Source organism: Bos indicus, chromosome 4 (genome assembly GCF_029378745.1).
Source record: "Bos indicus isolate NIAB-ARS_2022 breed Sahiwal x Tharparkar chromosome 4, NIAB-ARS_B.indTharparkar_mat_pri_1.0, whole genome shotgun sequence".
In the NCBI taxonomy this organism is placed as follows: domain Eukaryota; kingdom Metazoa; phylum Chordata; class Mammalia; order Artiodactyla; family Bovidae; genus Bos; species Bos indicus.
In genome coordinates, this window is record NC_091763.1 from 110,541,830 (window position 1) to 110,559,326 (window position 17,497).

General features: G+C 36.8%; 1 protein-coding gene across 1 annotated transcript in view; it reads left to right on the top strand.

The window, feature by feature from the left end:
• Positions 1–17,497, top strand: part of CNTNAP2 (contactin associated protein 2) — a 1,639,050-nt gene that overhangs the window by 72,628 nt on the left and 1,548,925 nt on the right. Inside the window, exon 3 of the mRNA XM_070787139.1 lies at positions 1,198–1,391. Within this exon, the coding sequence (XP_070643240.1) occupies positions 1,198–1,391 (194 nt within the window). The remainder of the gene's footprint in view (positions 1–1,197; positions 1,392–17,497) is intronic.

Consider the following 17,497-nt stretch of genomic DNA (forward strand, 5'->3'; position numbering starts at 1 on the left):
GAAGCTGGCAGGGCTCACCTCATTTGTTTATCTTATCTCATGAATCAGAGTGCAGTACAGTGTCTTGTCTAATCTCCTAAAAGTATAATCCTATACATGTTGTTGGATTTGTAATTCTTTGTGGTGGGAGAGCTATTCCATCATAGTTGAGAACAGAAATAAGCCCTGTAAATATCATTATATGAGTGATATATCAGTGATGATTTTCAAAATGATCTTTATTAGCATAGACTTCATAAAATAAATTATTTTATTGTCAGCTTTTAAATTCCTTATTTGAAGAGTGAGGCATATGTTCTCATATACTGTACATTGGATAATGTGTTGACTATTTTCCTATTATTTACTACCATTAGTTATCAAACTCACTCAAAAAATTATATTGCTTCTTAGAATTGAGCATCATGCCATATTTTCTGTAATCTATTTATGTGAAATCATAGTTGTTTCACATAGTGTTATAAATTAGGAGTCTTTTTGTTCTAGGTTAGTGCTGTTTCTCTAATGGATATTTTCACATTCTTACTCTTTGCCAGTCGTTTACTTTATTTTACCAAAAGAAGCTTCACTTCATCTAGTGACTCTATGATTTTCCTAGAAATGTGTTCATCTAGAGTCATTGGTTGTATGGCTCTTAAGTATTAGTGAACATACTAACTAATTTACTATATATTTTAGGTCTCAGGAGTCGATGTAAGATGAGGCCTCATCTTGAGAGCTAGTAGTGTTCTTTCAACCCTGAACTTTCTAAAGTAAATATATATTTTAGAGTGTGTATGGTTGCATTTTGTTTCATTTATGATCTACTTAAAGATAAATCTTTACATGAGGAAATGTTAGATTGCTACATATCTTTTCCTAGTGATTTTTAGTTGAAGAATTCATGGTAAATTGATCAAGCCTCAGCCAATTAGAGTTTGACATGTACTAATAAGATCTAATTGAGGAATTATGAAGACGTTTGCTCAGGAGAAAATGAGCACATAATTACACCATAAAGGGGTCAGAGTGTCAGTGTTACCCTGCTAGAAGAATATTAGTTGAAATCCCTGTGGCTTCTATAAAGGACGCTTGATAATGTATCTGTGAAATATAGTACTTCCAATGTCAATTAAAAGATGGAGAATGATCTGTTGTCAGTTGTAGAAGTTCAACATTAAATACCTATTTCCCTCCTCTTGTCTCTACCTTATTCAGGTGCTGGGGGATGGTCTCCATCAGACAGTGACCATTATCAGTGGCTTCAGGTTAACTTTGGCAACCGGAAGCAGATCAGTGCCATAGCAACTCAAGGAAGATACAGCAGCTCAGACTGGGTGACCCAGTATCGCATGCTGTACAGTGACACTGGGAGAAACTGGAAACCCTACCATCAAGATGGGAATATCTGGGTGAGTCACTGTCAGAAAAAGACACAGAATTGAGTTTGCAGATATTTGAAAAAGATAGTGGATTCTGGTGTGTTCTTTGGCTGAGGAGTAGCTATCTGACTCCTCCCATCCCTGGTACAGTCTGGGGAAGGGCTTGGGAGTGAAGTGGTTGGAGACTGATCTTGCTATTTTTGTTTCCATGTGTGTGTGTCCTCTGGTACTTTCTGAGAGAGAAAAGAAATGTGAGCAAAGCAAAAGAAGATGGGAAAATGAAACCAAACCCAGAATGCCCTACCCTGCCCCACCCCAAGCCTTTTCTTAGTGATGAAAAACCCTTATCTTGCAAAGTCAATGCAATGGATGTCTCCTCCCGCAACCTCTGGTGTATTTCACAGACAATAAGACCACCCAATAAACTGTGTTGAAACCTGAAAAAAAAATTAGGTAAATAATTCAATAATAGAATTCTTTAAGCACAATGTTTTAAGTAACTGTATTTTAGTTTGTAGCACAGATCTGCAGTGAAACAAACTATGCAAATTCTGAACTGAGAATTAAGTAAATAGAAGGAAAAAACAAAAAACTATTTGCCTCTGCCAACTGAAAAAGATTCACAACTTGAGAGCTGTGAGTTAACATTTATTTGGGGCAAAATGAGGCTCCAGCCTGGGACGCAGCACCTCAGATAGCTCTGAGAGACTGCTCCAAAGAGGCAGTGGGGGAAGGTCAATCTATTAGATTTTGGTGAACGGGGGAGTTCAATACAATTAAGTGCTCATTTTACAAAAGGTTTTCTGCTAGTCTCGAGGAGCTAATGTCATCATGAAGGGGTTTAGAACCACTCCGTAGCTACTGACCATATGTATGAGGAGGACAATAAGGTAGAAAAATAGTTTTAAAGAAAAAGCAAATAGACCAGCCATAGCTCTGGAGTACATTAGACACCATGATGAGCATCCCCTTCTCAATTTTAAGTATTTTAAAATATTACTAGTCCTCACTCTAAGGTGTGTGCACTTGTCTGTATTTATGTATTAAAAATCACCAAGAGGCTGTTTATTCATACATTCTTGTTGGTTGAAGAATGTTTCTTTAGGCTGCAGTTTCTATCCAAGGCTTAGGGCAATGAGTCTCAATCTGGGCTACGCTTTTGAGTTGCCTGAGAAGAATTTAAAGTATATGAATGCCAGGCCCACCCAGGCAAATTAAATTAGAATCATGTAAGTAGTATTTTATATTAATGACTCTGATATTTTTTAGGAACAGAGATCTTCAATTTGAGTAAAATATTGAAATTATAAAGAAATAATTTAGAGGAGTAGGAGCAGTGAGATAGCAAAGAAAATACACATAATGGTAATTTAAACCCCTACTACAGATCTGTAGGCATCTTATTATTATTTTTTTATTCTGAGGAAAAAAGGTAGTATAATCCATTTACTCTTAAAACTATATTAATTAAATTGGAAAGTTGTGTGTATTCAATCAAATATTCACAACATATAAATTAATTATATATGTTATAAAATACTAAATTTTAAGGGATCTATTTTTTTTTTTAAGGCAATCATAACCAAAATCAAGTAAAGTCATCAATAAGATACAAAAAGGATGAGGTGGGAGGAGGAGAAGGAGGAATGGGAGGAATTTGTTTTTAATTTATATATTAGACAGAATGCTGGGGATTTTTGACCTGATCAGGGCCCACTCCCAGAAAGGTTACAGCTTAAAACTCTTAAGTAATTTTTGTGAGCAGGCAGAGTATAGTGCTCTGAACTTGAGTAGGTGGTCATTTCCACAGCAGTTGTCCATGATCATAACTGTCATGTGAAATAAGGATATAATACTCTGATAATAAAAAGTACATATGCCAGAGTAGTCCTTTAGAAAGAAGTTCTATTAAGCCTTGATTGCATGGCAAGAACATTTGTATATTGGGATATGTAAATTGTAGGAAGCAAGTAAGGAGGAAAATTTCTCTTCATGGAAAGTCTTCATCTCACAATTAAGCTAAGTTTAAATAACAGGTGTAATTTATATTTTTTAAAAAGTGGTTTTCAACCCTGCATACACAATGGAATAACCTATAAAGCTTTAAAACATGGATGTTTGGGTATCATTTCCAGAGATTTGAAATTAGATGGTCTAAAATGAAACCTAGGCATTGAGATTTTAAAGCTCCCCCAGTCATTCTAATGTATAGTTAGCACTGAGAACCCTATTGTAGATTGGTTTTCAGCCTATAGGTAAGATGGGCATGAAGGTCTTTCCTATAGCTCAAATGGTAAAGAATCTGCCTGTAATGCAGGAAACCCAGGTTCACTGGGTTGAGAAGATCCTCAACCAAGAGTGGATTGAGGATCCACTCTAGTATTCTTCTCTGGAGACTCCCATGGACAGAGGAGCCAGGCGGGCTACAGTTGGTGGGATCGCAAAGAGTCTGAGTGACTAACACTACTACCACCAAATGGGCATGGAGGAGGTCTATTGTGAAAAACAATGGCAAAACAGAAAATTAGAAAGGACCTTCCTTAAAGTTGAGCAGAAAGAGAGAGATACTGACCAAGTGACTACACAAACCAACTAACTGGGAGTAGACAATTAAGGCTCAGATCACAAGCTCTTCCAGAAGATCAATCATTATTTTATCTCTAAACTGCAGTTATTTGAAGAGCTGCAGCCAGACTCCAAACTATCTTTCAGATTTATGTTTCTTTAAAGTTTTCATTCCAAAATTGAGAAAGTGTTAAATCGTCTCCTATCATAATGGACTAGTTAAGTTTAGTTCAGTTCAGTCACTCAGTTGTGTCCGACTCTTTGCGACTCTATGGACTGCAGAACACCAGGCTTCCCTGTCCATCATCAGCTCCTGGAACTTGCTCAAACTCATGTCCATTTTGTAGGTGATGCCATCCAATCATCTCATCCTCTGTCATTCTCTTCTCTTACCACCTTCAATCTTTCCCAGGATCAGGGTCTTTTCAAATGTGTCAGTTCTTCACATCAGGTGGCCAAAGTATTGGAGTTTGATCTTCAACATCGCTCGTTCCAATGAATATTTAGGACTGATTTCCTTTAGGATTGACTGGTTGGATCTCCTTGCAGTCCAAGGGACTCTTAAGAGTTTTCTTCAACACCACAATTCAAAAGCATCAATTCTTGGGCGCTCAGCTTTGTTTATAGTCCAACTTTCACATCCATACATGACTACTGGAAAAACCATAGCTTTGACTAGACAGATCTTTTTTGGCAGGTTAATGTCTCTGCTTTTTAATATGCTGTATAGGTTGGTCATAGCTTTTCTTCCAAGGATCAAGCATCTTTTGATTTCATGGGTACAGTCACCATCTGTAGTGATTTTGGAGCCCAAGAAAATAAAGTCTGTCACTGTTTCCACTGTTTCCCCATCTGTTTGCCATGAAGTGATGGTGACCAGACAGCATATTAAAAAGCAGAGACATTACTTTGCCAACAAAGGTCCATCTAATCAAAGCTGTGGTTTTTCCAGTAGTCATGCATGGATGTGAGAGTTGGACTATAAATAAAGCTGAGTGCTGAAGAACTGATGCTTTTGAACTGTGGTGTTGGAGAAGACTCTTGAGAGTCACTTGGACTGCAAGGAGATCCAACCAGTCAATCCTAAAGAAGATCAGTCCTGAGTGTTTATTGGAAGGACTGATGTTAAAGCTGAAACTCCAATACTTTGGTCACATGATGCAAAGACCTGACTCATTTGAAAAGACCCTGTTGCTGAGAAAGATTTAAGAAGGGAGGAGAAGGGGATGACAGAGGATGAGATGGTTAGATGGCATCACTGACTCAATGGGCATGAGTTTGAGTAAACTCCAGGAGTTGGTTATGGACACAGAGGTCTATGGTGCTACAGTCCATGGGGTCACAAAGAGTTGGACATGACTGAGCAACTGAACTGAACTGAATTGATGGGACCACATGCCTTTATCTTAGTTTTCTGAATGCTGAGGTTTAAGCCAGCTTTTTCACTCTCCCCTTTCACTTTCATCAAGAGGCTCTTTAAGTTTATTACTTTCTGCCATAAGGGTGGTGTCATCTGCATATCTGAGGTTATTGATATTTCTCCCAGCAATCTTGATTCCAGCTTGTGCTTCATCCATCCTGGCATTTCACATGATGTACTCTGCATAGACGTTAATAAGCAGGGTGACAATATACAGCCTTGGCGAACTCCTTTCCCAATTTTGGAACAGTCTGATGTTTCATGTCCAGTTCTTTTTTTTTTTTTTTCATGTCCAGATCTAACTGCTACTTCCTGACCTGCATGCAGATTTCTCAGGAGGCAGGTCAGGTGGTCTGGTTTTCCCATCTCTTGACAAATTTTCCGCAGTTTGTTGTGACCCACACAGTCAAAGACATTGGCATAATCAATAAAACAGAAGTAGATGTTTTACTGGAACTCTCTTGCTTTTTTGATGATCCAACAGATGTTGCAATTTGATCTCTTGTTCCTCTGCCCTTTCTAAATCCAGCTTAAACATCTGAAAGTTCATGATTCACATAGGTTTTAAGCCTAACTTGGAGAATTTTGTGCATTACTTTGCTAGGGGATGAGATGAGTGCAACTATGTGGTAGTTTGAGCATTCTTTGGCATTGCTTCTCTTTGGGTTTGGAATGAAAACCGACCTTTTCCAGTCCTGTGGCCACTGCTGAGTTTTCCAAATTTGCTGGCATATTGAGTGCAGCACTTTCACATCATCATCTTTTAGGATTTGAAATAGCTCAACTGGAATTCCATCACTTCCACTAGCTTTGTTCATAGTGATGTTTATAATTCACTCAGACAGTTTATAAAGATGGCTGCCCTAAATATGTCTGCTCTAACGATGGCTGCTTATAAAGATGGGTGCTTATAAAGATGGCTGCCCTCAAGATGGCTGCTAAAATGCAGTGATATTAAGACTTCATTTACCAGATAATTGGCAGTAAGTGTGTGCTCAGTCACTCAGTCATGTTCAACTCTTTTTGGCCCCATGTACTGTAGCCTACCAGGCTCCACTGTCCATGGAATTTTCCAGGCAAGAATACTGGAGCAGTTTGCAATTTCCTGCTCCAGGGAGTCTTCCCGACCCAAGGATTGAACCCATGTCTCTTCTGTCTCCAACATTTGCAGATCTAGCACCATCTGGAAAACCCACTTAGCAGTAAAGGAGGGTCTCATTTTGACTAAATACAGAGACATGAGTTCAAACATCTAAAAAGGGTGACATTTTTCAGCATGACTTGTACTTTTCTGAATTATATAAAATGCCAGAGGTTGAGTCAGGGAGACAAGGTCTTTCAGTGAAAATATCACAAATTGTGAAGGTAAGCTATTAATACATCTACATAGAGGACTCTCAATTTTTTCTGATGGTGATAAAGTGTGTATTTCTATAGTTTTTTGCTTCTCTGATGTTTATGTTTGTTTCTTCCTTTCAAATCATGTACTTCTCATTAAAACTAAGAACATGATAAGCAATGAATGATTATTTCTAGATAAAACTATGGTGAGTTAATTATAAAATTTTATAAATCAAAACAAATTTGAGACACAAGCTAAATGTTGCAAAATATACTTAAATGCCAAAGAACCTGCAATAAAGTTTACATTACTTTAATAATCTATGACAGGGAATTCCTGGGTGGTCCAGTGGTTAGGACTCCACTTCAACTGCTGGGGGCCCCAGTTCGAACCCTGATTGGGGGGCTAAAATCCCATAGTAATCAAAGCGTGGCCAATGAAAACCAAAAAATCTTTGAAGATGTGTTTTATTCCTTGCTAGTGTGAAAAATAGTTCATTGCTTTGGTGTTTTATAAAGGAGATAAAATTCATTGTTTCTTAAAAGTTCTTGAGTACTTTTGAACTTATGTCTTAACATGCATTATGTAATAAAGTTTCGCACTTACAGATCTCAACCAAAAATATACTTCACTTAAATTTATTACCAGGTAAGCCACAAAGGGAAGCCCAAGAATACTGGATTGTGTAGCCTATCCCTTCTCCAGGGGATCTTCCCAACTCAGAAATTGAACCAGGGTCTCCTGCATTGCAGGCAGATTCTTTACCAATTGAGCTATCAGGGAAACCTTAAATTTATTAAAAATGGTAATTAGATATCTCTTTTAATCTAACTGTTTAACATAATGTATACTGCAATTAAAAGAGATTTCTCACATAGATAAGATTGGATGTTTTTCTAATAGACAACACCTTATCTGATGTAAAGTTTTAGAGTAAAAAGATTTCAAAGCTGATGAAGTTTTAAGGTTACTTTAACTATCCTTTCCTAAAAAAATTGGTTACCTGAGGAGAATGCAGTGTAATGTCCATTCAATCAGTTTAGTATTGTTTTTAACAAATGTCAATAGTTATTCTATCTATGGTTGCAGAAATGGACAACCATGACCAATTTTATTATATTTTTGTTAAATGCCCATATGGAGATTCTGAATTATTTTATGACCATTGGATGATAATGTTAAAATAAGTGAAGAATGGGTCATGCAAATAAGAAATTACAACAGTCTCACAAGATTTTAAAGTCATCAATCTCATACTGTGGAATGAGAATGATTCTTAAAGAGACTTCTGAAGAAGAGTTTATCTGAATATTTAATACTCAAATATGTGAGTTGCTATTAAATAAATGTGCTAAACTAGTTAAGCCTTCTTATTCCTCTTTGATGATACTAAAGCATTATAGAATCTTTTACACTTTATCCACAATGCCATTTCCTTCTATTTAGAATTTTATTTCCAATATAAAAGGAAAATATGTGCAGGTTGGTAAAATTGCCAAAGAAAAATTTTCCATTTACATATTCTACAAACTATAATTTGCATACTTTCCAAGGTATTTTCAGATTTCCTCTGTACAATCTGTTAGAGAGAAAGGAAGGATTCTATATAAGCATTTCTTATCAAAAGTCCATTAAACATTACATTCAGTAAGAAATTCCAACAGGTCTTTCTAAGAAGCTGCATTTAGTTTTGCTTAGGAAATTCTGTTACTGGCTTTGAATGTATATATTTGGGGCCAAAATAGGAAATTGGAGTATTAATAGTGAGTGCTTTCTTTATATACTATTACTGTTTTGCAGGATAGTTGCTTTGTTACTAAGTCGCTTCAGTCATGTCTGACTCTGTGCAACCCCATAGATGGAAGCCCACCAGGCTCCCCTGTCCCTGGGATTCTCCAGGCAAGAACACTGGAATGGGTTGCCATTTCCTTCTCCAATTTGCAGGATAGTAACATATTACAAATTGACTTGTAAACCATTTTTCTTTCTCTTAAAAAATGTTTTTTAATGGTTAGAAAATGCTTGTATATTCCTAATTATTTTTTTAAATAGTTTTTTACCTCTTTTGTTAATAGTATCAGACTAGGATCAGTAATCACTGAATATATTAAATGGAAAGTCCCATAGAACAGAAATGTTTTATCATATTTAAATTGCATGGTTAAATACTTATCAAGGATATAGTAATATGTAAGTTTGTATTCACTAAGCAATATTAAGTAGAGTATTAATTTCCTAGATGTGTTAAAAAAAATCAGATCTCTTTGTTCTTACATACTTTCCATATATATATGTGTATATATATACACATAGACACACAAAACTTAATTGTTTCTAATAACTTTAAAACATTAAAAAAATCTGGAAAGTAAGTAGTAATTAGCAGATTGATTTAGTAAATTCTTTGATTTTATGAATATCAAGCCAATAGCTGGAACATGCATTTTCTACTTTTTTTATAAAATCAAATAGCACATCAGCCAAGATTTGCATAATATAAATTTCCTAAAATATCCTTCTTAGCCTGTGTGTTTGGAAAGAGAAAACCAAGATATGGATTCCAAAGTTCTGAATTCAAGTATATAGGTTCATTTATTTGGTTTTATAAAATTTAGATGTCTCTTGTGCCTCAGATTTCTTCTCTGAGAAATAGGAATGATGCCTTTTGAAATATGTAAGTGAAATTATGTAAGAAATTTTGCAAACTATGAGGATTTAGAAATGTATTATTGATTGCCAATCTCAGAAGCATTTTACAAAACTAGTGTAGTATTTGTATTCAGTGACAATAGTCATTGTAATTTCCAGATTTTTTAGACTCCCTCTCTCCTTTCCAGATCCAGCTCGCCCATTTACTCTTATTCAAGAATTATAATATCTGACAATATTTTTGATGAAAATATTATGACAAGGAAGTGTAATGTGGACAGATCTCTGGCATGTTTTCCAGTTCACGAGTGCAGTGGCCATTGCCGGGGCAGGGCAGGCTTGGGAGGCATGGCTAACAGACCTCGCTCCAAGCCAAGTGCCCTGGCAGTGTTTATAACAAATTATTTGTTTCCATAACAATGGCCATGGGTCCAATGAGCCATGTAAGGGGATATTGTTTAAAAACAAATGGAGTATTCTGTTCTGTCTTTTCAACCATTTGTTGTAGTGGTTGGACAAGTTTTCCAAATCATTTAAAATCTGTTCCAATTACATGTAAAACATAACTGTTTTACAATTCAATAGTATACTTAAATTCTTTCCAAAAAAATCTAGAATTTTTCCTGCATATGACACTGAGGAAGACACCCATCCTCATCACTTGCTTCTATCTCATCCATCAGATAGAATTAATAACAGCCTCTTCTACATTTAGGACACTAAAGGAATTTTTTTTCACCAATGGATAGGAATTTCTCTTGCTTATTTATGTACACACATGCATTGTTGCTGCAATCAGCCACTTGGGGAAATAAGCCAGGTGGATATATTTAAAATAATATTATAAATAGTTTATTGAGAAATAAAACATATCAGAGTAATCTGCATTAAACTGTTTCTGAAATAACCCTTGAAATAAATAGGGTAAGACATTTTTAGGAATTGTATGGAAGAAAATAATTTCCAAGGTGAGTTTGCAATAGGCTTCTTATTTCTGTGAAATAGATTTTTCTGCTTACACCCCTCTTAGGATGGGTGACATTTTTAAAGTCTCATGAATTTTAATAAGTTGAGTGGGTATTGCAGATCCTTTTGCATATACTGTAATGCCTCCACTAGTGAATTTTGATCACCTTTCTAAATACAAGTTTGTACCATGTGTGTTTTAAGAGGTTATGAGATTTTGTCTTGTGTCAATTTGTGAGTCACTTACTAGTCTACACATATGTAGAACCATTATAATTGACATGGTTATATGTTCAATCCCCTTCCCCCACAATTTAGAAGATAAAAATGCTATGTTATTAATAATAGTGAATATATTATTGCCATACAACTGTTAGGAAAAGGAAAATGATATAATCGTATACATTTTCTTACAGGCAATGAAATAACTGTATATAATCATTCACCATCTAGTATTTTTCTTGTATGAGATGAAACAGAATATATGTAATCATTGTTGTAATTTTTTAAAGTGTGTTTGATTTCTTGGAGAACTCTCTGAAGGAAGAAATGTTCTCGTTAAGCATAAGGACGTTCTCAGGTGCTTTATTTTACTCTGGACTGAAATAATGGAGATGCTAATACTTCCTTATCAGATCAAGCTTGGAGTTAGGTGACATCAAGCTAAATGGCTCCAGGTGAATGCAGATTTATATAACATATTGATAGGCACCTACAAAAATTTTGAATAAATAGCAATTCCTTCACGTAAGATGCATGTCTCTGCTTAAGAGGTAACTTAGTGGATTATAGAGGAACACTGGGATGGGCTTCCCAGCTGGTAGAGTGGTAAAGAATCCATCTGCCAATGCAGGAAATGCAAGAGACCTAGGTTTGATCCCTGGGTCTGGAAGATCCCTTGGAGGAGAAAATGGCAACTCACTCCTTTGAATTTGGAGTCTTGCCTTTGAAATTCCATGGACAGAGGAGCCTGGTGGTCTGTAGTCAATGGGGATGCTAAAGAGTCGGACACACTGAGGTCGTGCACTCACATGTGCACACACCCACACACACCCAGGAAACCTACAGCGGGGAGCTGAGAGCACGGGAAGGCACACTGCTTGTGTGGCTGTGGGCCCCCAAAAAGCAATGGAAATAATAGCTCAGTGGTACATTCTGGATTCAGACCACCCAGGCCAGTTGTCATAACTTTACTACATAGATTTGTGTAACTTTTGGCAGATTCCTTAAACTTTCTATGCCTAAATTTCCTCATCTGTAAAATCACTAGTAACAGTACCTTCTTCACTCACCTCAGTAGTACCTACCTCTATGGCTGTCAGTATTAAATCGATAATCCATATGAAGATCTTAAGACAATAACTGGCTCATATTAACACCTTAATTATTAAATTTTATGGATTTGTGACTCATAGATATATCACCATAGTATTTTATATTAGATTTGTTCTTGAAATTTCAAAAGAGCCTGTTACTTGCACCTCACAGTAGCTTTTCTCTATTAACATATTGGCATGTATATTACATTATGTCGTGCATCTCAACCTGAAATAACTAATAACTCATTTTTAAGTATAACTGAGCATGTGAATTTATGTCATTTGAATCGTGATCCTATTGCCATATGGAGTCCCGTTCATTGCAGTACAAATTGTGTCTGGACAGATCTTTCACATGTTTGTATTAAACTTCAGTGAAAATATGACAGTAATGCTTCCCTTAGATTTAGTTTAAAAATTCGCCTTTATTAACTTTGGAAATCAAGGAAAATATTTAACCTATTTTGACTACAGTTCTCCTTCATATCATCTTAGGCTAATTGAAAAATGTTAAGATCAGCAGACTCCAAAACAGACTTATGAGTATTCGCTGAAACAGTCTGCTGATTATCTATGGAGTTAGAGAGCCCACATGAAGTGTGCAAGCCAGATACGCCAAGACTTCTCTGCAGCAGCATCACCTGGGAATGTGTTAGAAAGGCAGAATCTCAGGAATTCATCACAGATCTTTCTAATCAGAATCTACAGCTTAAAAATACTTAGGAGTATGAGATGAACAGATGCACACTGCCATATATATTCATAAAATAGATGAAAGTATAAGACTTTATAGGAAGTTATATTCAATAGCTTGTAATAACCTATAATGTAAAAGAATTGAAAGAAAAGTATATATGTGTGTACATATGTATATCCAAATCACTTTGCTGTATGCCTGAAACTAACACAATATTGTACATAAACTATACTTCAGTTAAAAAAATATCCATAAGTGATTCAGGTACATACTAAAGACAGTGCTGTTTTCAATATTTGAGTAGCTCTCATGAGAAAGAGGAATTAGCATTGAACCCGGTGTTTCCAAATCCAAAGGCAGAGTTAGAAGAATTAGAATTTTCAGTGCAAATTTCAGACAGACTTATCATGAAAAGGGAATCAGCTTTGAGAGGTACTTGCTGAGCACCTACTATTTACTGAAAGTTGGAGATAAACACAATTACTGCCTTCTAGGGCAAAAAAAAAAAAATCTAGTGGTAATGCTAAATACATAAATTTTAAATTGTTTTGAATGACTATATGTGTCCTAATGGGTAGCAGCTTGCACAGGTTGTTCTGTGAACACACAGAAAATGGATTCATTCAGAATTGTTGAGGGTCATGGTCTGTAAAGCCTTCTAGGGGAGCTAAGTATTATTGGTTAAGTAGAGAAAAAATGGTGCTATGAAGAAAAGTGGGAATGTTATCAGGTACAACATGGTAGGACTGCTTGCCACATCACAGGCCAATAAATCGAGAGATGAGCTGTTGGGACAAGAAGTAGAGACCTTATTCAGAAAGCCAGCAGACCAAGAAGATGATGGACTCAGTTCACTTAAGTCATGTCCAGCTATTTGCAGCCTCATGGACTACAGCACACCAGGCTTCCCTGTCCATCACCAACTCTTGGAACTTGCTCAGACTCATGTCAATTGAGTCAGTGATACCATCCAACCATCTCATCCTCTGCCATCCCCTTATCTTCCTGCCTTCAATCTTTCCCAGCATCAGGGTCTTTTCAAGTGTGTCAGTTCTTCTCATCAGGTGGTCAAAGTATTGGAGTTTCAGCTTCAGCATCAGTTCTTCCAATGAACACCCAGGAATGATTTCCTTTAGAATTGACTGGTTTGATCAATCAAGAGTCTTCTCCAACACCACAGTTCAGAAGCATCAATTCTTTGGTGCTCAGCTTTCTTTATGGTCCAACTCTCACATCCATAGAGGACTGCTGGAAAAACCACATCTTTGACTGTATGGGCCTTTGCCAGCAAAGTAATGTCTCTGCTTTTTAACATGCTGTCTAGGTTGGTTGTAGCTTTTCTTCCAAGGAGCAAGCATCTTTTAATTTCATGGCTGCAGTCACCATTTGCTGTGATTTTGAAAGCCAGCAGACCAAGAAGATGATGGACTATTATCCCCAAAAGCCATGTTACCCAAGTTAGAATTCAGGCTTCTTTTATACTAAAAGAGGAAAGGATCTGGTCAATCACTGTAAACTTCTTAGCACCCAAGTCCTTTGTTCTGGCTGTCCATGTAAATCAGGTTACTTGTATTCCCTTAAACCTCCAACAAGACAAGTGTCATTCTCTGTTTCCCAATTTTTTATCTCATATGAGAGAACTTTTTATCATATGAATGTTAAGTGCTATACCTTTAAAGGTCAAGCCTGGGAGGCAGAGCCTGGAGAATGGGCTTTCATGTATATTTCATGCTATAGGTAACATTCTTTTTTAAAAGCGCTGAGTCAGCATGACTAAGCACAGACAACACAGCACAAAGGTTAGAGCTGAAGGATAGATCCAATATGGCGTTGGGTTTGTTCTCCTCTGTTACAGGAAGTCATTACTAGCAGAGACTCTTGTACTGACATAGGTAGGAATGGATAGTGAGTGTATATTTCATACATATACATAATCATGGCCCTTTCTCAGTTTTCAGATTATAAACAAATGAATAAAAAGTAAATTTTTATAAGAATTCTGAAATCATATCCTTTAAAACAGTAATATTTAAGTTATATAATGTGAATTCTCTACCTTTGGGAGAATGTTGGAGTTGGTGCAGTCCTTCACGGCACATCTCAGAAATACTCTTAGTACTGAGTTCATGGGCAAGCACAGAACAGATGCTTAAGAGTGTAGAATTGAATGAAGTACTTCATTCTGAAGGCAAATGGGCTGAAGCTGAAATTCATGATGTTACTTATATCTGAGTCACAAATCCAGATATACTGGACCCAATACTCAATATGGAGACAAAAACCATTTTTCTTTGTTTGTTTTAGCAATAAGCATCATTACTATAATGACTATTTGCTTATTTTGACTACATGAAAACAATCAGAATTCATATATAATATTTATCAAACAAGATAGTGCAAGCTTTGGAGCTGGACTTGAAATATCAGAACCCTGTTCTAACACTTTGTAACTGAATATTTAACCATGTTAATTGACCATTTATGGGCTTTAGTTGCCTTATCTGTCCTCAAGAATAGTACGATTGAGTTATAATGACAGTAAAAATCACTATAATAACTGTGAATAAAAGCTGGCCATCTTGGGTGACCTTCATATGCTTATGTCCCTGGTGACCATGAGCATATCTGTATTACTCCTGTCACTTATGCACACAGTTTTGCCAAGTAACTAATTTAGTCAATGTTGACTTTGAGGAAGAACTAATAGAATGTTAAAATGTCTTAGCAAATACGTTTGGTTTGCTTGAATAAACTTGCTTAATTACAGGCTGTATTATCATTCTGGCAATGAGATGTCGTGTTGATAGGTTGTCTGAACAGTTCACTCAGCATCAATGCTTTTTCAAAAGCCTAGAGGAGAAAAGATGCCTTTCTAGAAACATTAGTTTGTACTTACAAAATGAAAAGATTATTAGAGATAAACATCAGCATTTCTTCCATGAACTTTACTGATCTATTTTGATGAGATGGTGGATCAGTTGTATTACCCTTTAAATGGTTTATAATCATGTTTATATATGTATATATATAATATTATATTATATTATTCCAAGAACAGATGAGATGGTTGGATGGCATCACCAGCGCAATGGACATGAGTTTGAGTAGGCTCTGGGAGTTGGTGATGGACAGGGAAGCCTGGCATGCTGTAGTCCGTGGGGTCACAAAGAGTCGGACACTACTGAGCAACTGAACTGAACTGAATCATGCTAATGTGCAGCTTTAGTGAGTGCAATGTCTCAAAATACCTTCCTGTGATATAGCAGAATGGTTCAGAAAACTCTATTTGTGCCAATGAATAAATAATAAGAGTGAACCAGCATTCTTGAGGTTTATTAAAAAGGTTGCTTTAATTCATTTAATGCTCAAAATAACTTAAATGTGATGATGCAGACTTTATTTATTTTTCTAAAATCACAATTTTTTTTAATTTGGTCTTTTTTTTAAATTGTGTTAGTTGAAGGATAATTGGTTTAAAATATTGTGTTGGTTTCTGCCATATGTCAACATGAATCAGCCATAATTATAAACATGTCCTCTCCCTCTTGAGGGCTTCATTGGTGGCTCAGATGGTGAATTTGCCTGAAATGTGGGAGACCTGGGTTCAATCTCTGGGTCAGAAAGATCTCCTGGAGAAGGAAATGGCTATTCACTCCAGTATTCTTGCCTGAAGAATTCCATGGACAGGGGAGTCTGACTGGCTCCAGTCCATGGGGTCACAAAGTGTTGGACACAACTGAGCAGCCAATGCTTTCACTTTCACTCCCTCTTGAACTTCCCTCCTACCTCCTACCCCATCCCACTCCTCTAGCTTGTCACAGAGCCATGGCTTGATTTCATTGAATTATGTAGCAAATTCTCACTGGCTATCTGTTTTTACATATGGTAGTGTCTATGTTTCCATGCTACTGTCTCCATACATAGGTTTTTATTTTTTTATAATTGTATTTATTTATTTTTGGATGTGCCGAGTCTTTGTTGTTGTAAGGCATTTCTTTAGCTGTGGCGAGCAGGGGCTACACTTTAGTTGTGGTGCATAGGCTTCTCCCTGTTGTGCCTTTTCTTGTTGCAGAGCATGGGTTCTCGGGTGTTGCAGCAGTTGCAGCATGTAGGCTCAGTAGTCGTGGCTCCCAGGCTCTAGAGCACACTCAGTAGTTGTGACACATGGGCTTAGGTGCTCTGTAGCAAGTGGGATCCTCCTGGATCAGAGATGGGATCTGTATCTCCTGCTTTGGTAGCTGGGTTCTTTTACCACTGAGTCGTCAAAGAAGCCTGGCTTTTATTATCATTAAGCTCATTCTGTAGATGTGAAAATTGAGGATTATAGAAGGCAGTTCATTTCCTGATGTACATGGTGAATTAACATTTGGAACTGGAAACCAGGGTTGTCTAATTTGCCTGTGACCTTCACCACCATGACTCTCCTTGGTTCTTTTCACTGCCCACAGGAAACTAGTTGACTATCACATTTTAACTGTAATGGGCTGCACAAATACGTGAGGGAGTGTCAAACGTACCATCTATTTCTTTTTATAAAGTCATACCAGTCATACTGGATTAGGCACCAAATCTCCTGAGTATGATCTCATCTTGACTACTTTTGTATGTAACAATTCTGTTTTCAAATAAGAGAACATTCTGAGGTCCTGGAGGATGTACTTATACATATGAATTTGGGAAGGGATACAGCCCAACCCATAACACCTAACTGTTAGAAAAGTACTTTGTTAAGTTATAATACTGAGTCCAAGTCAGATCTACTTGGTGCACGACAGGCCAGTAAAATCAGAGATGAGGTGTTGAGGCAAGGAACACTACTTTGTTCAGGAAGCTGGCAGACTGAGAAGATGACAGACTAATGTCTCAAAATAACCATCTTATTGGAGTCTGGATGCCAGGTTCTTTTATAGAACAGAGAAGTGGGGAGGTGAGGAAATAAAGCAAAGAGGCCATTAATCTTACAAATAAAATGGCAAGCTTCAAGGAGGGAGATGTTAATTTCTCCCTTCTTAGAGCCACCCTCAGGTGGACAGGGTCCTGAACAAAGAGGCACTTTGGTTTAGTATTTAGGTAGAGGGGCAGGGTTCCCCGAGGCAGTCCATTACATTTAAACAGTATCTTTTTAGTGAAAAAAGCAATGGGAAGCAAAGGTTAAAAAAAAAAAAAAAGAAGAAGAAG